The sequence below is a fragment of the Salmo trutta genome, chromosome 7 (genome assembly GCF_901001165.1).
Source record: "Salmo trutta chromosome 7, fSalTru1.1, whole genome shotgun sequence".
Classification (NCBI taxonomy): Eukaryota; Metazoa; Chordata; class Actinopteri; order Salmoniformes; family Salmonidae; genus Salmo; species Salmo trutta.
The window spans coordinates 46523397-46546266 of record NC_042963.1 but is presented as its reverse complement, the minus strand read 5'-3'; the positions used below and the strand labels follow the sequence as shown (position 1 = coordinate 46546266).

General features: G+C 45.3%; 1 protein-coding gene across 3 annotated transcripts; it reads right to left on the bottom strand.

Annotated features, from left to right (window-relative positions):
• Positions 1-99: 99 nt before the first annotated feature.
• On the bottom strand, positions 100-22254 carry LOC115197533 (zinc finger C3H1 domain-containing protein). 3 transcript variants are annotated; one of them, XM_029759163.1, is made up of 35 exons: positions 21537-22254; positions 20629-21108; positions 20289-20473; positions 19225-19567; positions 18795-19012; positions 18414-18540; positions 18115-18209; positions 17836-18030; positions 17365-17526; positions 16444-16590; positions 16178-16296; positions 15813-15956; positions 14050-14224; positions 13482-13619; positions 12576-13205; positions 12251-12360; positions 12020-12151; positions 11776-11897; positions 11525-11626; positions 11265-11387; positions 10894-11074; positions 10053-10239; positions 9580-9771; positions 9146-9383; positions 8757-8862; positions 6819-7017; positions 4855-4949; positions 4590-4697; positions 4273-4377; positions 3737-3902; positions 2548-2648; positions 2162-2263; positions 1888-1927; positions 1282-1344; positions 100-1133 (listed from the first exon to the last, which is right to left on the bottom strand). In XM_029759163.1, exons 1-35 carry the CDS (start codon positions 22084-22086, stop codon positions 996-998), a joined length of 6318 nt encoding a protein of 2105 aa, XP_029615023.1. In that variant the 5' UTR covers positions 22087-22254; the 3' UTR covers positions 100-995. The 3 variants fall into 3 exon arrangements, with proteins under 3 accessions (XP_029615023.1, XP_029615025.1, XP_029615026.1); XM_029759165.1 differs by having other exon boundaries at positions 15813-15953; XM_029759166.1 differs by having other exon boundaries at positions 18432-18540.
• Between the last annotated feature and the right edge of the window lie 616 nt (positions 22255-22870).

Below are 22870 nucleotides of genomic sequence, written 5' to 3'. Positions count from 1 at the left end.
TGATGGAACATATTCAACATCTGTTTTCACTCCAGTTGACAAGGTTCCCTCTTTGCCCAAACCCAACCAAATCTTAAAGCAAATGAAGACAGAACAGAATAAATTAGAAAATTATTTAATATAAACACATTCAATTTCAACATACAAAAACAGTTGAAATACTTTCATCCTTGGCTCCTCTCAAATACTCAACCATTATAATATATTTTTACAAAAACAAAATTGCACATGAGAACATTTAAACTAGTAAATGTTTGACTATCCTCGCCTAGTGATGCGTTTAAAGGATCTTCCCCGCTGGTCGACTGGCGGAAAGGAGATCACAGCATTCAGCAGTCTGTGGCTGGCAGTCTCAAAAATAAACGTGTCAGTGATGATAGAGGCCAAATAGAAATACTTATGCAGGCAGCCATTTTGTTGTCACCATGGCTGGCCATTTCATGTGGTCACTTTTTTGTTTTTATCACTTAAAACAAATATGGAAATAAACGAGTCATTTCTCTCTTCCCTGGGAAGACACTGGAGAACACAGTTACACACTGTAGAGAGAGGCAGCGAGCGTTACTATTGGGGGAAAACATCCTTTAAAAAACACTCAAGACAGACGTACGTCAACATCCCTGTCAGGATGTCAGTCTGTCAACTCCTCCAACCCCGTACATAAAGGTCAAAATAAAAGCCAAATTAAAATTGACAGTAAGAAGAAAAAAAATAACATGTAAATTAAAAACAGAACAGCAAAGATGTCACTTAGTTAGCAGGTCTATACTTACGTACATGATGTTAGGTGATAGAACCCTGAGTGCGTGGCCCAGAGTTTGGACAGGGAGGAGGGAGTTCATTCATTGGCTTCAGGGATGACCGGACACCTCCCGACCGCCCAGGGAGAGTGCTACTGCGGGAGGGCTGCTAAGACAGCTAGCAGCAGTCTGCCCTTATCTGGCTAAACTAGGCAGTGGTCTGGTCTGATAGATTGAATCTAGTTTTTTTGATCCTCAGTGCTCCTCTCCCTCCGTTTTGCTCGAGCATAAATTTAGGGCCTCACTTAGACTCACTCCCACCTCTTGACACTTGTCAACAAGTTTCCTCAGTTTATCAGTTTTACCTCCCTCCGCAGCTTCAAACAGCAGGCGCTGGAAAGGGACAGAGAGGAGAGGGAAGGGGAAGGATGGGTAGTTGAACATGCGTGTATTATCTGCCAGGTGGAACAAAAAAGTAAAAACGTTTTTGTTGTTGCTGAGGTGTGTGTGTTAGAGAGATAGTAACGGAATGGGGAATTACATCTTTCCATAGGGTGGCACACAGTGGAAGGTTTTGCAGGGCTTGCTGATAAAGAAGCCGGACCTACAACAAAGGAAAACACCAAACGGGGGAGCCACATGTCAGTTTAGCGGAGGACAAGGACAAAACAGGAGAAAGAGCATGGAATAAGGTCAGTGGTTTTAGTGACTAGTATAGTTTTTACTCTCTAATACACCAAACAACATCCAACCATTCCATTTTGTCACCGTGGTCAGATGGAAGCCTTTTAACTGTCATACATTACATTGTGGCGAACACTGATAATAGCCTGTAGGGAAGAAATAGATTACAACAAAATGAAGGGAAGATCATGGGACAGCTGGGTCAAGGTAAATATGCAAAGTGTAACACCGACACACAAGAGGTTGTGACAGCAACACAGAATCATCAACAGACCAACATGCATCATTTACTTTCCATCCAAACCAGGCCCTGCTGATTTACAGTCCTCCCTCCCTCCATGTCAATATTCCTCTCCTAAACTACTACCTTCACCCATCCACTCCTTTAGCAGTCTATTACTCAACCGTCTCACTGCCCCTACTCCTTTCATTCCCCCCTGCCCACCCACCCCTACTAACTCACCTCGGAGCGCTCCTTTAGTTCCCTCTCCACAGCGATCACTCTGCCGAAAAACACACAGCACAAAAGCCTGTCAGCACTTGAATAGCAGGAATTGCCTGCTATTCAAGTGCCTGTGCAGCAGCTTTTCAAAGCTGCGATTGAAGTCGGACAGAAGCCACATTTTGTATTTGATAAGTGCATTAGAACCGTGAGAATCCATCTAGAAAAAAATATTCACCTTGTTGCCATACCAGCAGCACAAGTGCTGTTCAGCGAAGAGGAGAGTTGGACTTACATTTTCCAGTTGGCCAGACAGTTTGGAACGCTACTGCTCAACATTCTGGCTTGGAATTTCAGATGTTCTATGTTTCCATCCTGCCATTCTTGATGCAGCAACCTATACAACAACAAATCAAACCGTCTGCACATTACAGGCCCAAGACAAGAAATATTAGACCTAGCCATAACACTAACATATTCCACAGATAACTGCAGACATAACCATAGTGACTAATATACCCAGCAGTCTACAGTTTAACAATAACAATTCGCCAAAACATCATTCCAACTGGAATAGATTTCAACCTCCTATAACCCTCTGTCCATGTCCAAGCAAGCAGAACTAGTTAGCTACAATTGGCTCCTAGTTAGTCTGCTGTGTCTATCGGGTGCTTTGGGTACCTCAGGGCAAGTTCAGCATTGGTGGGCATGGTGTATCGTAGTCTCTCCAGGACATGAGGGTGCTGGGTATGAGGCAGACAGCTCAGGTAGTGGGAGACAACCTGCCGAGCACAAGTCTAGAGGTTTGCAAATATGAACACGTTTAAATTAAAGACGCAAACAATGCCACTAACCGACAAAAGTGAAACGCTATCAATTCAAGGAGAGTCAATTGCTGACATACGCAGGATCTGAGGGGTTAGGTGGATTTCTGGCAATAGAAGCTGGGGGGGGGGGGGACTATAGAACAGGCTCATTGTCATGTCTGGAATGGAATCAACGGAACGGATGTGGTTTCCATATGTTTGATACCATTCCATTCTAGTCATTACAATGAGCATATCCTCCTATAGCTCCTCCCACCAACCTCCACTGATTTCTGCCATCTGGAGTGATCTGGTCCATGGCATACGGTTAATGTAGGTGGACAAGTATGGGGAAGACAAAGCCCGTAGGCAAACTTTGCAGATCGGAATGAGCTGACATGATTGCTTATTTTACATTTCAGAGAGGTATGTTTGATCTACATTATACACCGAGTGTACAAAACATTAGGAACACCTTTCTAATAGAGTTACATTTTGCCCTTAAAACAGTCTCAATTCATCAGGGCATGGACTCTACAAGGTGTCACGCGTTCTACAGGGAGGCTGGCTTATGTTGACTCCAATGCTTCCCACAGTTGTGTCAAGTTGGCTGGATGTCCTTTGGGTGTTGGACCATTGTTGATACACACGGGAAACTGTTGTGTGAAAAACCCAGCAGCGTTGCAGTTCTTTACACACTCAAACCGGTGCGCCTGGCACCTACTACCATACCCCGTTCAAAGGCACTTAAAACTTTACACACTCAAACCGGTGCGCCTGGCACCTACTACCATACCCTGTTCAAAGGCACTTAAAACTTTTGTCTTGCCCATTCACCCTCTGAATGGCACACATACAATCCATGTCTCAATTGTCTCAAGGCTCACAAATCATTATTTAACCTGTCTCCTCCCATTCACCTACACTGACTGAAGGTTACATCAATAAGAGATCATAGCTTTCACCTGGTCAGTCTGTCATGAAAATATTTTTTGTACACTGTGTATATTTCTATCAGAACGTTCACAATGTTATTCCCTGCTGAACATGACCCAGTTACCTACCTTGTTGTGAAATCTGAAGCAGTTCCAGTACTGGGCCGAGCTGAACGGTACCTCAAGCCTAGACGGGACAGTTACTAGACAACGCTGAACCAGGTCTGATAACACCCGGAGCTCTCTGCTGTAGGAGGGGCTCCCAGCTAGCTTACTGCTGGTAAAGAGGAGATAACTGGAGAGAGAACAGTTAGACTGTTAGTTGGTTTATGTCTCTGGGCCTCCCCCACCTGGATGTGTGGACATGACATTCCTATGGCAGCCCCTCAGAGGCTAGCTGCTAACCAACCACACTGTGGTCTGATCAGATTAAATGTCATTCTGATTAAAGCTTGTACTACCTCGAGGCCCTTTTATTTTATATGTGCCTATCATCATTGCTATAAGGATCTTCCAATCTGGCTTGTTATGTATGGTTAGACCCTCTTCAGACGTGTCCCGTTCACCCCATGGGATGATAGTACTATCCTTATGGATGACAATGGTGGGTGAGAGGCTGAATGCAACGGACGCATGCTGAGGACTTGTTGTAAGACAAGACTCACTCTAACCACAGCTTGTGAAGAACATCTAGCTGCATTACGGCTCCGAGGGCTCTCTCAAACGCCTCCATCGCCTCCCCAACGTTACCGTGCACCCACTGCCACAGACTGCAAGACAAGACACCAAAAAGTGAAATATTGTCTAACTGTAAAACATGATTATGATCAGGAAGCCCAACTGTCGTCGTGTCTTCTTGTATTTCTACATTTTTAATCATCTATTCTAACCTTATTATAAATGTTAACGACGGTACATTGAACTGCCATAGAAGAATAAGAGCTGGGCTTCCGTGTAGTGCAAATCACGTCACAATACTTACCAATGGACGAGGTTTAGGTAAGGCATCTGGTGGCTAAGCTGCTCTTTAAGTTGTTTTTTGATAACTGGGCCTCTTAGGATATCCTCTGTTGGAATACCAAGGATGTACCTTGAAAAGAAGTGGAGATCACATTAATTCATGGAACATTCAACCGTATACCACTACAGAAAGGAAGCAACTTCGTTTACAAAAAGTCAGGTTGTTTCTGACGTTTTAAGAGTTAGGACATTCATTTCTGCTTAAGTTGGAGGAGAAAATTACTAACCGTAGCACATCCACAGGTTGCTGGTCACTTCTCTCCTCGTCACAGAAAGACAGGACGAACCCCCGGAACAGAGAAGCGATGCAACTGGACTTCTCCTGTTCAGAGATACATGAGACAGGCTAGCTACAGCGAGGGAAGAAAGTATTTGATCCCCTGCTGATTTTGTACGTTTGCCCACTGACAAAGAAATGATCAGTCTATTATTTTAATGGTAGGTTGATTTTAACAGTGAGAGACAGAATAACAACAAAAGAATGCAGAAAAACACATGTCAAAAATGTTATAAATTGATTTTCATTTTAATGAGGGAAATAAGTATTTGACCCCCTCTCAATCAGAAAGATTTCTGGCTCCCAGGTGTCTTTTATACAGGTAACGAGCTGAGATTAGGAGCACACTCTTAAAGGGAGTGCATAAAAAGACATCTGTCCACAGAAACAATCAATCAGATTCCAAACTCTCCACCATGGCCAAGACCAAAGAGCTCTCCAAGGATGTCAGGGACAACATTGTAGACCTACACAAGGCTGGAATGGGCTACAAGACCATCGCCAAGCAGCTTGGTGAGAAGGTGACAACAGTTGGTGCGATTATTCGCAAACGGAAGAAACACAAAAGAACTGTCCATCTCCCTCAGCCTGGGGCTCCATGCAAGATCTCACCTTGTGGAGTTGCAATGATCATGAGAACGGTGAGGAATCAGCCCAGAACTACACGGGAGGATCTTGTCAATGATCTCAAGGCAGCTGGGACCATAGTCACCAAGAAAACAATTGGTAACACACTAAGCCGTGAAAGACTGAAATCCTGCAGCGCCCGCAAGGTCCCCCTGCTCAAGAAAGCACATATACATGCCCGTCTGAAGTTTGCCAATGATTCAGAGGACAACTGGGTGAAAGTGTTGTGGTCAGATGAGACCAAAATGGAGCTCTTTGGCATCAACTCAACTCGCTGTGTTTGGAGGAGGAGGAATGCTGCCTATGACCCCAAGAACACCATCCCCACCGTCAAACATGGAGGAGGAAACATTATGCTTTCGGGGTGTTTTTCTGCTAAGGGGACAGGACAACTTTACCGCATCAAAGGCACGATGGACGGGGCCACGTACCGTCAAATCTTGGGTGAGAACCTCCTTCCCTCAGCCAGGGCATTGAAAATGGGTCATGGATGGGTATTCCAGCATGACAACGACCCAAAACACACGGCCAAGGCAACAAAGGAGTGGCTCAAGAAGAAGCACATTAAGGTCCTGGAGTGGCCTAGCCAGTCTCCAGACCTTAATCCCATAGAAAATCTGTGGAGGGAGCTGAAGGTTCGAGTTGCCAAACGTCAGCCTCGAAACCTTAATGACTTGGAGAAGATCTGCAAAGAGGAGTGGGACAAAATCCCTCCTGAGATGTGTGCAAACCTGGTGGCCAACTACAAGAAACGTCTGACCTCTGTGATTGCCAACAAGGGTTTTGCCACCAAGTACTAAGTCATGTTTTGCAGAGGGGTCAAATACTTATTTCCCTCATTAAAATGCAAATCAATTTCTAACATTTTTTACATGCGTTTTTCTGGATTTTTTTGTTATTCTGTCTCTCACTGTTCAAATAAACCTACCATTAAAATTATAGACTGATCATTTCTTTGTCAGTGGTCAAACGTACAAAATCAGCAGGGGATCAAATACTTTTTCCTCTCACTGTAAGTCATGCTGGAAACTGTGTACAAGCAACATGAGAAACTCGAGCGAAATATGGAAAGGATTCAGCTCTTAAATAGTACGGTAAAATGTCTTGTCATTTCAAAAATCTTCTGTGAATCCTGTGGAGAATGTTAGTTGAGAAGACACAGAATGACAGTTAAATGTAAATGGACTATGCCTTGCTTAAATTGGCCCTACGGGGATGGATACATAAAGTTGTATTAAAGTTGTATTAAAAAGGAGATCCACACAGCACACTGACAGGGAAACTGACCTGAGCCATGAGGAACTTGCAGGTGTGGTAGAAGACCTCTGCGTTGTGTGGACACTGGGACAGTGCCCGTAGCCACACCCCAACACCCTGCTCACCGTCCCCCTTCCCCACGTACAGGCCTGACAGGGCATCTAACAGGGCACATGAATGCGGGCACAGTGCCAACAGGGACTCACACAGCTCCAGGCCTGCATCGTACCTACAGGGTGCAAGTCAGTTTGATTACGTTTCTGTTAAGACTAGCAGAAACATTAGTAGAGTTCAACGACAACCACAAAAACACACACTAACCTTATACACTCGTTGGAATTTGCCTATATGGATAGTGGTAAATTGAAATGTTTCTTACAGAAGAAATATGAGCTATTGAAAGAGAACAGTTTGGAGCTATTGGGAAAATGATTAGACCAAAAGGTGAGTACACAGTTTGCCTGACAAGACTGAATCCAAACAACACTTGATTTTATGAGCATTTTAAAAAAGCATGCACTTTTTACCACATTTGTTGATAACAAAATCAGAAAATATTCTGGATACATTCATTAACATAAAAATATTCCTGGAAAATGTGGGGTAGGTGCAACACAACAACAAAATGACAAGGTTGAGGGAGAGGACTAACTGGTGTCTACAAGTGGCCACACACCTCTCCAAAGTATTCACAGTTCCTAAGCAATTTCAATGCGCTTATGACAGAGTCATTACTCGATAAGGTGCTTTGATGAGCTTGCCTAGCAGTGCCATTGAGGAACTAGAACAAGCCATCACAATTACTGTTGTTTACGCAATCCAAAAACGCTCCATTGTAAATCGCAATCTAGGTCAGGTGGGTGTGGTTTCAAAGCCAGTATGATTTTTATTTTGTCCCATCGCTGCAACTCCCGTACGGACTCGAGAGAGGCGAAGGTCGAGAGCCATGCGTCCTCCAAAACACAACCCCGCCAAGCCCACACTGCTTCTTGACACTAAGCACGCTTAACCCAGAAGCCAGCCACACCAATGTGTCAGAGGAAACGCCGTACACCTGGCGACCGTGTCAGCGTGCATGTGCGCAATGGGAGAAGGACATCCCGGCTGGCCAAACCCTCCCCTGCGTCACCTCATGACTGCGTGTGTGTCCACAGTCGCGGCCGGCTGCGACAGCCCAATATCGAACCAGGATCTGTAGCGATGCAGTGCTTTAGACCGCTGCGCTACTCGGGAGGCCAATATGACTTTTATAAGTTATAAAATACTATGATGCGGTGTTAGGCTTTCACAAGGCAATTCAGAGCATTCTGGCAATTCAGAGAAACAGATCGCAATTCTGGTGCCCAAAGAAATGAGTCCTGAGCTCATTCAGGTACGTGTGCCGTGGCAAATGTTCATCACAATAAACAAACAAGCTTATTCTGTTCAGAACAACTCAGGGTATGACGCCATGTCATCTTGTAACTGTACATCAAACATAGTGATCATAAACGTTGACACTATATGACATGAGTTTTATGATGTGGAAACGTGAAGTGCACATTTGGACTCCCGGGTGTTTGGCTGCTTGTATGACATCAAAGTGCTATTTATTATAATCCTCAACATCTCATCTTTCAAAATACATTAAGTCCTCTTAATTTACAGCATTTCACTCAGACAACCATTTTTTTCTTCTAAAGTTGCCAAATTAGCCGGAGGGATGGGGGAAACTTCTTGTCGTGTGCGGTGCTCAAGTTCAGAACGGTGAAGCACAGAGGCTGAGCTCTGATGTCATTTCTAGCACGTTACTGTACAGCCACTACGTTCCAATTTAACCACTTGTTCGTGCCCAGATCTGCCCTTTCTAACCTGTATACAGGTACGAATGTAAAGGGTTAACACCTTGCATGCCCAAACACACAAGCCTGAATTTATTGGGTTCGGCGCGCACACACACAGCTAGCAGAATGCCAGCGTTGAGCTTACCTTCCCAGCAGGCTATAGGCAGTGATGAGGTTAGTGTGTAGAGGCAGACAGGCCAGGGTTCTTTCACTGGGAGGCAGAGTCTGGTCTGTGCACTGACGCAGTGCATCTAAAGGGTAGAACAAACCAGTATGAAATCAATGCCCCTCGCTCTCAGCTGTCCACTACATTTACAGATCTACTGTGCCAGAGAAACTGAAGCCTACTGACTGAGCAGAAATAGAACTATTATTCTTCCAGTTGTGCTATGTCCAAATAACCTACAAACTGCCATGAGCAACTGTGGAAAAAGTCTACATAATTGTGTGAAAAAGCTAAGTAGGAGACCTGGAAAAGCATGGACAGTTTCTACGTGGGTGTAGTTGAACCCCGTGTCCATGGTGACGGCTCACCTTCGAACACAGCGATTAGTGTGTCAGGCTCTGTGCGGACATCGAGCGGTGTTCTCCAGGGGAGGGCGAAGGCCTCGATGCTGACCACCCTGGAGGGGTTAGAGTTAGCCGGGTCGTACAGACTGGCCGGCAGGCGGTCAAACTCCGTCAGGTGGATGAAGGACAGCCAGACCAGGCAACGGTCACTTATGGTCAGGTAATCAGCAATGCACCGCTCAGTGACTGACTTCAAGGCATTCTGAAATGAACAGGTTATCGTTCACCCTTGAGCATCTTGGGTACATTGTGCATTTTGTATAGCAGCAGCTAATCTAAGAGGCATGAGTTTGTTTGGCCTGATTGTAGCAGTAAGGTGTCATATGGCTTGGAACCGAATATTGATGTATGCAGCTATATTGGTGGCGCTCAAGACTGACTTTTTTGCAGTCTCTTACCTGTAGGATGGCCAGGGCATTCTGTAGCCGACCTGTGAACACACTGAGTTGGACCCTGTAGAGTAGAGACTCCAACAGCTGGAAGGACAGCCTCTCAGAGAGACCACTAGTCCCTGTACAGTCCAGCAGGCACTGCAGCAGACGACCACACACATAGTCCTTCCCCTCAAACAAGCTCTCCGTGGTTAGGTACTAGGGAAGGGGAAAAGACAGCGGTTACATCCAGTCCTGCTGATATTCCTCTGTGCTATTTAACAAGGGACTCACTTCTACCTGGGAGACCAGATGTGTGGTCATCTTCAGCCAATCAATAACATCAATGTCCAAGGGAAATAAAAACCATCAGGACTGTGAAACCAAAGGTCCTGAATTATGCGCTCTACAGCCAAGCCTCAGAGATGGACACACAAAGCCCTGTAGAGGAAAAGCCCCACAGTAGGTCGTCAGAGGGTTGGTTGGACATGAGAACTTACACTCCACCAGACTTGGTAGTCGGGGGCGTGCTCCACAGCCATCTCACACATCTCCTGCACCTCATCCCTCTTCCCTCGGCGGGAGAACAGAGACAGGTAATAGCACCAGATCTCTGGGTTGTCCCGGTTGTCTTCCAGGGCCCGAGACAGAGTGTTCAACGAAGCGTCCAGGCACTCAGCCGCTGACCTACAAGGAAGCAACATAACACATTATATTGCATATCACATCATATATGCATGTCAATCTCTCCTGGCTGAAAGTGGAGGAGAGATTGACTTCATCACTACTTGTATTTATGAGAGGTATTGTCATGTTGAATGCACCGAGCTGTCTGTCTAAACTACTGGCACACAGCTCTGACACCCATGCCACCAGAGGTCTCTTCACAGTCCCCAGAACAGACTATGGGAAGCACACAGAGCCATGACTACATGGAACTCTATTCCGCATCAAGTAACTGACGCAAGCAGTAAAATTAGATTTTAAAAAACGGATTAAGAAAAACCCGCCTTATGGAACAGCGGGGAACGTGAAGCAACAAACATATACATACATGGATTTAGTACTGTAGATATGTGGTAGTGGAGTAGGGACCTGAGGGCACAGTGTGTTGTGAAATCTGTGAATGTATTCTAATGTTTTTTTAAAATTGTATAAACTGCCTTAATTTTGCTGGACCCCAGGAAGAGTAGCTGCTGCTTTGGCAGCTAATGGGGATCCATAATAAATACAAATCCATTTGCATTTTCCATTCAGCCTAAACCAGGTTAAGGTTAAAAATACACTCAGTGACGCAACTTAACACACCAGAGGGTCTGTATTTGAGGGGCATCCACTTACGCTTCCTTCTGGCTGAGGTATTTGAAGGCCAGTTTGATCCAGAGCTGTGTGTTGCGGGGGCTCTCCAGGACACTGGTCTCCAGGTTAGATATGTCGTCAGTTTCACTAATGAAGTAGCGCTTGTCGTCTGGGGTCACACACACATCCAGGGCAGCAGACAGACTTCTCTTGGAACAACCATCTGTGACAAGGAAGGAAACAGACAAACAGCAGAGGTTAAAGGTCAGATCTCCAGTTCTGCACAACTGAAGAGAAGCGACCACTGTTAGTGCTGCTTCCATTATTTACACCGTGCTTCAGATGAGTTGTAATTCTGCTTGGAAGACTGGCTTGTTGCTAGGAGATGAGCCTACTGACTAACCAGTTCTCACCGTATTTGACTGGACCAGTGTCTCTACTCTCGTCCCAGCTGTCGTCCCCTGTGTTTGGGCTGGCCTGGTGAGCGGGCTGAGGCCTCCACCTCCTGAGATCCTTACACGTGGTGAAGGGAGGGACTAGACAAAACACAAGTTGAACAAGTCAGAAGGGTTCTATTCTTGAACATTTTCTAAAAGAGATCAACTGCTCCATAGTGTGTTCAACCCTAACTGCTGAGTGTAACGATAGAGTAGGAATGTTATGGAAATCTCACCATGTCTTTTGCTTTCGTTCACTTTGCTGACAAGTAGAACAGCCTTCTGGTCCATCCCCATGCGATCGTTGTTAGACCCAAAGAGCTGTTTTATATACTTCTCTGAAAATAGGACAACCAATCAACCAGTCAGTAAAAGCCTCATGTATTTATCATGAAATAGTGAATTTTGGAATCTATCAATCACCAATACATACATTCTAAGCTCAGTGGTATTTAAATATTGCCAGGTGGCAGTGTGGTTCTGTTACCTGTGGCAACATTGATGACATCAGTAGTACTGCTCTCAGAGCAGCCAATCAGAGCCAGGTTGTAGGACAGGATATCCTGGAACAGCTGGTTTCCACCAAAAGTGCAGTTTCTCATGTGCTGCCTAGAAACATAGATCAGATCACCCAAAGGGAGAGGTTGGTTAGTTATAATGAAACAGACATGAGTCTATATTCACATGCCTGTTTACACACACACACACACACACTAGGAGGAATGACTTACCACTGGCAGTCATCGTCATTGCATGTGCCCGTGAGGTCAAAGCGACAGAAACACTTTTTGGGCACTACAACATTACTGTAAGACACAGAACTGAGTGATAACTTCTCCTTGGTCCGAAAGTATGGACTGAACCTGAAGAAAGGGACAAGATGAAAAGGTTTGATTGATGGCAGGGTGTTGTTCTTGACACTAGTAATTGGGAGCAACCCTAGCAGTGAACCAGCCACCTACCGATAAGACTTGAAGACCAGGAGAGGGCTGCGATATGGTCCAAACGGGACCGGCTTCAGCTCGGCACGGCCTGATTGGGCGACCATGGTGTCCACATCCTCCGATATCCCCTGCACATCAAAGTAATGAACAAACATTTCAGTCTCTCAACCATGGAGAATAAATGAAAAACCGTTTTAGACCCGACAAGTGTGCTGTATGCTACAGTAACTGCACATATCAACCAAATAAGAAAACTGTCAAGACAGCATTTTTTAAACCACAACGAAAGGGAATTTGAATTCAGTGTTCGTGGGGCCAGTTAAAGTGATATATTATGGTTTACCTTCCCAGAAGGGGGTTTCTCCACAGTGCCTCCTAGTGCCCGTAGTTCCCCCAGCAGCAGCTCTCCCAGCCTGGCCTGCTGCTGGTCCCTCCTCTGCAGGGCCTCCACCTCTATCCCCAGGAACAGCTCCCCGGGACCCGAGGCCTTAACCCTGACTGGCTTGGCTGGACTATCCTTGACCAGCACAGTCCCACCAGAGTCCAGCTTAGGCTTGGTGAAGGAGCCGGTCTCTCTGAAGGAGCGTCTACGAACACTCTGGGCCGAGGGCCTGGCTGTGGCGGTAGGTTCCAAGTCGCTCTCCTCCGTCTCGGTGGGGTCTTCGCTGCTGACCAGGGTGAGTTTATCCTGGGTGAGGTCATGCAGGGAGGGCTGGGGCAGGGGGAAGGGGCTGGTGGGGGGAATGCTGGGGTGGCGAGCCCTGGGGAGAGGGGTGGAGGCGGCCTGGGGTGGAGGGGGTTCAGGGACCGCCCCTCTGTTGTGGAGGGCCTGGGCCTCCTTTAGTTTCTGGATCTTGAGGGCGTATTCTGACTCCAGCTGCTGCAGACGCTGCTTCTGGGCAAGGAGGTCTGCAAAGTGCCTTTCTGAGCCACGGGGAGCGACGGAGACTTCCACACACAGGCGTTTCACAGGCTGAAGAATGGAGGGTGGGCAGAAAGATAGATTAGAGAACTCCAGCCTTTACTTACAGCTGGTTGGTGTTTGGTAGAAAGGAAATGGGAATATACATTTTGAAACAGAGGAAGTGTTAGAACAATAAGTCCAATAAGAGTCATTTTCCGCTTCAAAGCAATTTATGATGTTCCCTAGTCGACATGTCCTTGTTGAACACATTTCTGTGCTTTATCAATCAACAAGGGCCCTGGCATGATAAAGTGCGGGGTCGGTAAGATGTGGTACGGTGCTCACCGAGGAGTGGCTGATGTCCGTGCGTCGTTTCTGACCGCCTGGCTTTCTGCCTGCGGCGGCCTGGGCTTGGACCAGCACCTCCTCCAGCTTCAGGCTGTGGTTCTGCTTCACTGACACGCGGTGCTGAACACGATGAACCTACAGGGTGGGAACATGCATGACAGACTTTAAAAGGGTGGTAACAAATGAGATGTATACATACACATACCTCATCAGAACCTTGGTGAGCTGAATCAGGTGTTGAGTGAAAGCCAGCACACCGAGTATCTCTCCAAGGAGGAGGGTTGGCATGACCACACCTGCTATATACACTTCCAAAGGCAACGGAAAAAAAGAACAGAATGAAATGTCTTGTCCTTTACAGACATTCCTTTAGCTTGGCATTTTCCCCAAACATTACCAGGAGAAACAACTCCTATTCATCACTCAGCTTCCACTCTCAGCCATCTGACTCATTGCTATAAACATGGCCACCCAGGCGCAAATACTTCAGCTAGGAATTTACTTCACAGCTCATTCCCATTGAGTTTCATTCCCTCTGGGTTCCTTCCTGGCTCTTAACTCCCACCTGTTCCTGGAGTCTGTTGAGGAGGGTCTTGTTGGCACTGACTATCTTCTCTGAGGCCAGGAGCTGTTCTTTGAGCTTGGCCACTTTGGCCTCAGCTGCCTTCAATGCCTCCTCCTTCTTCTGCTCCTGCTGTAAGAGCTGCCTCAGGATGGCCTCATCCTTCAGGAGCAGGTTCCTGAGAGGAGGAGGGGTAGAGTGAGCGGAAGGGAGAGAGATGGAAAACCATAAGTCCAAGTAATTCCCTAATATGAGACATTTACTTAACCTGTTAGGGTATAGGGGGCAGTATTTTCACGGCTGGATAAAAAAATGTACCCGATTTAATCTGGTTACTAATCCTACCCAGTAACTACAATATGCATATACTTATTATATATGGATAGAAAACACCCTAAAGTTTCAAAAACTGTTTGAATGGTGTCTGTGAGTATAACAGAACTCATTTGGCAGGCAAAACCCTGAGACAGATTCTGACAGGAAGTGGATACCTGATGTGTTGAATTGACTTTAAGCCTATACCATTGAAAAACAAAGGGGCTGAGGAATATTTTGGCACTTCCTATTGCTTCCACAAGATGTCCCCAGCCTTTACAAAGTGTTTTGAGTCTTCTACAGTGAGATCTGACCGAATAAGAGCCATGGAACGTGATGGCCCATTAGACACCTGGCGCTCGAGTTGATGGTGGGTACTCTCATTCCGAAACGTTTTAAAAGAGAACCCAATGGTCCGCCTTGAATTTTATTCATGTTCTGGTTAAAAAAGGCCCTAATGATTTATGCGATACAACGTTTGACATGTTTGAACGAACGTAAATATATTTTTTCCGTTCTTGAAGTGAAGTCCGGCTGGCTTAGATCATGTGCTACAACACGGAGGTTTTTGGACATAAATTATGAGCTTTTTTGAACAAAACTACATTCGTTATGGACCTGGGATTCTTTGGAAGTGACATCTGATGAAGAGAATCAAAGGTAATGGATTATTTACATAGTATTTTCGATTTTAGATCTCTCCAACATGGCGGTTAGTCTGTATCGCAATGCGTATTTTTCTGGCGCAGTGCTCAGATTATTGCAAAGTGTGATTTCCCAGTAAGGTTAATTTTAAATCTGGCAAGTCCATTGCGTTCAAGAGATGTAAATCTATAATTCTTTGAATGACAATATAATATTTTACCAATGTTTTCTAATATTAATTAATTATTTTGTTGTCATGACTTGACTGCCGGTATTGGAGGGAAACGATTTCCTGAACATCAACGCCATAGTAAAACGCTGTTTTTAGATAAATATGAACTTGATAGAACTAAAAATGCATGCATTGTCTAACATAATGTCCTAGGAGTGTCATCTGATGGAGATTGTAAAAGGTTAGTGCATAATTTTAGCTGATTTTATGGTTTTGGTGACGCCTGTCTTTGAATCGACAATACACTACACACAGCTATTGTCAATGTACTCTCCTAACATAACCTAACTTTATGCTTTCCCCGTAAAACCTTTTTGAAATCGGAAAACGTGGTTAGATTAAGGAGATGTTTATCTTTCAAAGGCTGTAAGTTAGTTGTATGTTTGAGAAATTAGAATTTTTACATTTTTTTGGTTTCAAATTTGCCGCTCTTGAAATGCACCTGCTGTTGATAGGGTGCGCCACGGGTGGCACGCTAACGTCCCACATAGCCCCAAGAAGTTAAAATACCATTGTGTTTGGGTATCAGACTTCATCTAGGTGTTTTTTCCCTTCTGGTGTTTGAGGGCCTCACCCGTGTTTGGTCAGCCTAGTCTCTGCCTCGGTCAGCTGCAGCTCGACCGCTGCCTTGGCAGCGAAGTCCACATCGGGATCAGAGCCTGCAGGAGAGGGCACACCTCGGGGACTGTGGTCCTTCAGAATCTTCTGCTTCTCCCTACTTACATCAGACAACAAATAAAACAGATTGTTTAGATTTCAGTGAATGCAGTCCACTCTGTTCCATCAGTGACATTTTAAAGAAATACCCTCTCTCACTTTGGTGCCATTAATATTGCACTGAATGTTAATGAATCGTTAATGAATTTTATACCCATAGACGATGCTTGAGTGGAAAAACTACATCTCACTTTGTCAGACCATCCTCTTTAAAAAATATACCTGGCTATTTGTTCTTTGAGCAGCTGATACTCCGTCTTCTTCTCTTGTGATAGAGCCTCCGGGGTTCTGCCTGGCTTGTTCTCCTTCTCAGGTCCTGAAGTCGGTTTGGGCTTCGCTGCCTGGAAGTTTAGAGAGAAAGAGAATTACAGCCATCACCCTTTAACCACATACAATTTATACATCTCAAATTAGGATTCTGCTACTCATATATAAATTGAGAGGTCGTCCTCAGAGGCCAAACTGTTGGGACACACACAAGTACCTACCTCTGCATTCCTGCGTGCCTCCTTGATCATGAACTCCAGGCCTCCAAAGACAGACTGTGTCTGTGTAGAGCTGCTGCAGGCCTCCATGTCGGAGTCACTGTCGTCTGAACCGTTCAGTTGTACCACCACCGCCTTGTGCCGTGGGAGCTGGGGAAACAATAAAACGGATGATTTGAGTTGGCACCGACTTCACAACTCAAAATCAATTAATCTAGGATCAGGTCACCTCTGTCTTATTATGATGTGAAAGGCAAAATGAATCCTACATCAGCCCTCCTACGATGAGAAGCTTTGTGAATACGGACACTGGGATACAGTCTAAGGTGAGCTTATTGTTTATGGGTGAGAAACCAGAGCGCTCTGGGAACAGAGGCCGGGTGTCATTGGGCACACGTGCTGCTGTAATGTACTGGTCTTAGGGACCCACCCGTGTTGCCTATGGCAGTATCAGAGTGAGTGCCAACTCATTGTTCTCATAAGACGACACTACATGGAGTTACTGAGCACAAAGATACCCATGGCCTCAAATCCCTGTTTTACACAGTTCAGCTGAAAAAAAGTAGAATGTCATTGTTGGAAAATATGACTTTGAAGTTAAAATCTTTCAAAAGAGCATATTTTAAAAGATGTTTTCAGCACATGCAAGACAAGACAGTTTTCCCATTGAGAGAAGAATCATTCACAAATCCACTGACATTTTCTGCATATTTCCATGAGTGTTTGAAACGGTTTGGAATATAGGTCAACAAATGGCACCAAATGAACTCTATTCCAGAAAATTGTGGTTGAAAGAGTGAAAGCTCTTCAGGACGTAAAGGAACGTGAACTATTTGGATCTCTAAGGTTTCTTCGCCTGGCTAGGAGGGCAGATATGTGGCCATCACTCAATGTTTAGATTTCCTCCTATGGTATTATCCTTACCATCAGTGGTAGCCTGGGAAGGTGGTGTCCTCGGCTGAACTTGTTGCTCCAAGGCTGGGGTGCCGTGTTGAGGCTGACCACACTAGGGTTGCTCCTGGGCACTGGTTGGACCAGACTGACCAGGAGGGAGGGAGAGGGGGGGCTGCTGTCAAGGGTCATATCCTACAGGGGAGAAATACATTTTTAAAGCCAGATTCACCAAGTCCACTGTTCAAAGACAAAGTGTTGCTGTAGAACTGGAAAATGACATGACTGAGTTTCCCATCTGATATATCAGGGTACCGAGATACGTTTCAACATTGTTTAACACTTGTAAATTAACAGAAGAGTGAAAAATATGCATCTTCTGATGAGACAAATTAACTTTCCAGAGGATGACTAGGACTTAATGGAACCCTCTACTCCTAACACAATACAGATAACACAGGCATGGCACTTTGTCCTCCTGTGGAGCCATCTATAGTGTTATACCTCGGGCAGTGGAACTTTCTTGTTGGCCATGGACATGAGGCAGGTCTCTCTGAGCAACATCTCCTCTTCCTCTTCCTCGTCGGCAAAAGGCGGCTTTGGGGGCGGCTCCAGCTCATCTGGGGGTGGGGGCATTGGGGGTAAGGGTGGTGGGGGCGCAGACGGAATGACGGACAGGAAACGCGGCTGTCCCAAATCCTGGAAAGAAAGAGGAAGCTTGTTAGTTACCCCTAAAACAAATGCATAAAACAGTCCTTGTTTAGAGTTTGGGGTGGAACATACCATTCTGCATTGAGTGGGGGAATCCATACGGAAAGGCATGGGCATGTGACTGAAGCATCCTGGGACCTCAAATGGATCATGTACTGGAGAAGACGCTGAAAGAGAAAATAACTGAATATTAGACAATCAGACTCAGCCATAGAAATAAAACTGTCAAACATTGCAACAAGAGGCCTGGATTAATGGCCATGTCCTTAGCTATAAACAATCCTTTCACCATATTGGATGGGTTCTATAAAATCCCTTCAGATATGTTCAATAGTGCAGTGAGTGCATTGGCAGGTGAGCTGATTGCTCACCTGGGGAATTGGTCTCACTATCAGTATCCATGGCAACCTCATCGTAGTTGTCGTACTGGTAGAGGTTCCCTGAGGTGTCCAATCCCTGTTTACCAGAAGACTTCCTGGTGTGGTCACTGTCCTTGGACTGAGATAGACAAATGACATTTCAGTCTCTCACATGCTCTCTTCTTCAATCGTGTTGCATGTCCATGCTACTGACAGTAATGTAGGAGAGCTCTATTCCAATAGAGTTAAGAGAAAGAACCCCACATAACACATTGCAGGTGTTAAGCAGAGACACAGTTTAAAAAAGGTTCACATATAATTGAAGGAATCAGATAACCTAAAAGGAAATGCCTTGGGAGTGGGGCAAGGTCTTTCTCTCCCCGTCCGTCTTACCTTGCTCCGGTTGCGCGGTGGCTTGGACCCGCCCACCAGCTTCATGAAGCGGTTGTACTGCTCGTCCTGATTGGAAAGGTCCCGGATCTTGCGGATCTCTTCCTCCCTCCGGCGGCGTTCCTCCTCCTCCTGTCTACGCTGCTCCTCCTGGTCTCTCTCCTGTTGGAGCTTCCATGTCCTTAGCTGCTGCTTTCGGAACGCCTGCTTGGCTGCTGAGCCTAGGGGATCAAAACCCATTTACTTTACTTAATGGCAATCACTTCAGATCACTAAAATACATAAATATTTACAGAGATAAAATACATTATTAAAATACACAAGCAGCAAAATGTGACCAACATTTCCAAAACCAGAATGTCATTGTGATGGAACGCTTGGTACCAACATTGAGGACAGTTTGGATCTGAATAAGCAGAAAGACCCTGCTCACCTGGGCTGACCGTCTTCCTCCCTGGATACCCCTTAACTGGAGCTTTGCCCTTCTCCGCTGGAGGCTTTGCCCCAGCCTTGGTCTTCTCCTGGGGCTTGTTGGCCAGAGCTTTGGCCTTCTCCGAGGCAGCAGAGGCAGACCTGGTGGTGACTCTGCCCCTCTCTGGTGGTTTGGCACTGGAGGTCTTCTCCTGGGAGGGCTTGGCCTTGGTGATCTTATCTTTGCTCTCCTTCATCACTTGCTGTTCTTTCTGCTGCCACTTCCTGCTGGCTGACTGCAGGGCCAGGAGACGCAGCTGCAGCTCAGACAGGTCCTCATCTTCATTACTCCCCTTCACTTCAGGCTGCAGGGAGACAGTGGAGGAGGGCCGGATGACCCAGATTCCAACTTGACATACACACAACTCAAACATTGTGTCAATCGACATTTGGACAAACGTTCAAAAGAGCTGCAAACACACATCTCAAGTTAATATTTGTGCCTTGAATCACTTACTCTTGATCCATGCCTTGAGGGGATAGTTCGAGATTTTGGCTATGAAGCCATTGTTTTTTTTTTATATATAGTTTTGTTTTTAACTTACCTAGAGTCAGATGAACTCATTAACCATGTTTCCATTCACAGTTTTTATGCGAGTAAAGTCATACTATATAAAAAAAAACAATCACGACAGCTGTAATGGAAACAGGAAGTGTCGGTTTAATGAACATATTTTCTTTTAGAATAGTCACATGAAAATCTGTCGCCAACTGGATGGAAACCTAGCTACAGACACCATTTTTCTACCTCTGTGTGTAGTTTGAAGGAAGTTGAAGTTAGTTTCTGGAATTACTAACTAGCTTTAGCGCAATAACTGGAAGTCTATGGGATCTACTGGCGTTAGCACAATCAGCTAGCTGATCCCATAGACTTCCAGTCATTGCACTAACGCTACTTAGCAATGGCTCCAGAAACTAACCTCAACTTAATTCAAACTGTATGCAGAGACATAAAAATGGTATCCACAAGTTCACTTGACTCTGGGTAAGTAGAAAAAGTATTTGCCTTTTTTAATAGGTTCATACCTTGACAGGGGATTTAGCGGAGTCCTCTGATGATTTGCTGCAGCACACACAGCACACTTTTGTATCCTTCTCACCTTCTTTCTTCAGGGAACCTGATTCCCTGCCACAGCACAAACATATTTTTGCATCCTTCTCCCCCTCTTGTTTGTCTGCCTCTTTCTCCACACCATCTTTTTCCTCCTCTCCTGAAAGACAGAACACAACACACACAGGGTGTTAACACTGTGGCTAATAAAACAATACATTATTGATTATAGTCCAGTCAAATCTGCTTCACGGTGTTGCCAGTTTGTGTTACCACATTGCTGCAGTGTTGTGTTATATAGTGGTTGTTACACACCTTTGGGAGTAGCAGCCGGGATAGCATCTGGTTCAACTTGACCTTTTTCCATGTCACTGTCTTCCTTCTCTGAATCTTTCTTTTCCGTTTTTGTTTTGAGCGCGTCAATTTCTGCAGGAGTGAGGAGTTTCTGACGTAGAGGTTTGAGATTGAACGCCTGAAAACCCCTTTTCTCCTCCGTCTTCTCTGGGCCTGGAGGGTCCTCTGCAGCGGCTTCATTGGGAATACTGTTAGCGTCGAGTAATGGCTCGGTTTGGGGAATACTTGCAGAGACCTCAGACTGGTTCTGAGCAGGCAGGTCTTTGGGCTTCAGAACCAGGTTCTCTTCTTTTCTAATACATTCCAGCTCCAGCTGAATCTGTTTGTACTTGGTGAGCAGATCCTCAAAACTCTCGTCAAGCCCATTCTCGATTTTGGCAACATTGTTGTTGTGCATCATCTGTTGGTTTCTTACCTGATTCCTCCCCATCATTACCTTCTCTATGGTCGGGGAGTGAAGGAAAGGCACGATTATGAGTTTGATGACATGGGTAGACTACAGACTTTGACCCTAATAGCAAAATGTATTTCAATCCAAAACCCATTTCCAGCTCAATAACACTGGGTATGTTGTTTTTGATTAATAAAAAAAACTATTAATCAATTGAGCCTTGATGATAGGGAGGGGAATGCTGTCTAATGATCAAAAGTCATGGCAAAATGGCAGATCTATTTTTAGTTAGATGCATTATGACTACACTGAAATCGAAGGCCTATATGACTACACTTAAATCAAGGCCTATTCAAGGCTAGAAGCTACAACCATCCAAACAAATGTTACAATGTGTAGTTACAATGTTAAGGTAAAAGCCTAACAAATGTATCACACTTTACAATCACATAGATGTGAGATGAATGCCAAAAGATACGTTTGTTTCTCAAGGGAGATTCTTTCTTGTTACTGTGATTCTCCCCGGGCCCATAACGACCAGGGGGAGGCCTACCAGCCTCTCTCCCTCCCCCACACCCGTCTCCCCAGGCTCCTCGTCCCCAATCCCCGCGACCATCATCTAGTTTCCCCCGGTGCCTCAATCGATCCAGGGCTGTGTGACTTCGTTCCCAGAAGCTGGAACGCGGGCTCTGGTCACAGCGTGGTCCCAGTGGCGGCCGGTCGGGTCCACTTGGTCCGCCTTGCTGTCTGTGGTTTGCGGTAAATCCGGAACTGTGCGAATGAGGTCCGCGGTTGTATGGAATTAAAAGTCGAAAATCTGTAGGCTGGCTACCCACGACAGGTAGTAAAGTTCGTGACGGTTGTTTCGATTTTCGTGTATTCCGTGAGGAGTTGCTGTTATTCATGCTACTAGGCCTCTTTTTACCCTGCTGCTGCGCAAACACCTTTTCCTCAGTGTCATCATCGCAGATCTCTCCGTCTTCGAGCTCCCCTTCTCTCGGAGACCGATTGATTGACTTTGAATCCATTGTGTAGTGTGACAGTAGTTCGACTAATACTTAGGCTCTCAACATGTTTATAATTACAAAATTGGATTTCTAAATCGGATGTTATGTAAATATTAACGAATATAAAGCTTGTTCGCTAACTAGCTACGCTCTTCCTCTTTCCCCTTCTGCCCCGCTGATCTCGCGATACTTCCTATTCCACTTGAACAAAGATTATTCTTCTTCTATGAGATCATTGCAGTCCACAAACAATCGTTTATGTGCATGCCGCCACCTATTGTCCTGGAAAGTACGATCAATCATGATCTGCCCAAATCTGTTCTACCATGAGAATAAAAAAATAAATCCATACTAACTTCTACCACATCCTCAAAACCCTCCCCAACAATTGGCCGAGCGTCGCCCGGGTTAGGCGCCATTGTAAATAAGAATTTGTTCTTAACTGATTTGCCTAGTTAAATAAAAGGTAAAAAAACCAAAAAAAAACCTACCCCATTAAACTTTATCTACATCATGCTGAAACACTCCATCCTTAGGATTGTCAACAACCATTTCAATAGTAATTTTTTGTTTGTTTTACCTTTATCTAACTAGGCAAGTGTTATTTACAATGACAGGCCTACCCCAGCCAAACCCAGACAACGCTAGGCCAATTGTGCCTATGGGACTTCCAATCGCTGCCAGTTGTGATACAGCCTGGAATCAAACCAGAGTCTGAAGTGACGCCTCTAGCACTGAGATGCGGTGCCTTAGACTGCAGCGCCACTTGGGAACCAATCTGTTACCCCCAATATCTCTTTTGCTG

Coding starts and splice junctions, on each gene's coding strand:
- LOC115197533 (XM_029759163.1), bottom strand. CDS start 22,086: ATGGATTCAAAGTCAATCAATCGGTCTCCGAGAGAAGGGGAGCTCGAA. Junction 19,568..20,288: donor CCGCTAAATCCCCTGTCAAG/GTATGAACCTAT, acceptor GTCTCCCTGCAG/CCTGAAGTGAAGGGGAGTAA. Junction 16,297..16,443: donor AGGCACGCAGGAATGCAGAG/GTAGGTACTTGT, acceptor CTAAACTTCCAG/GCAGCGAAGCCCAAACCGAC.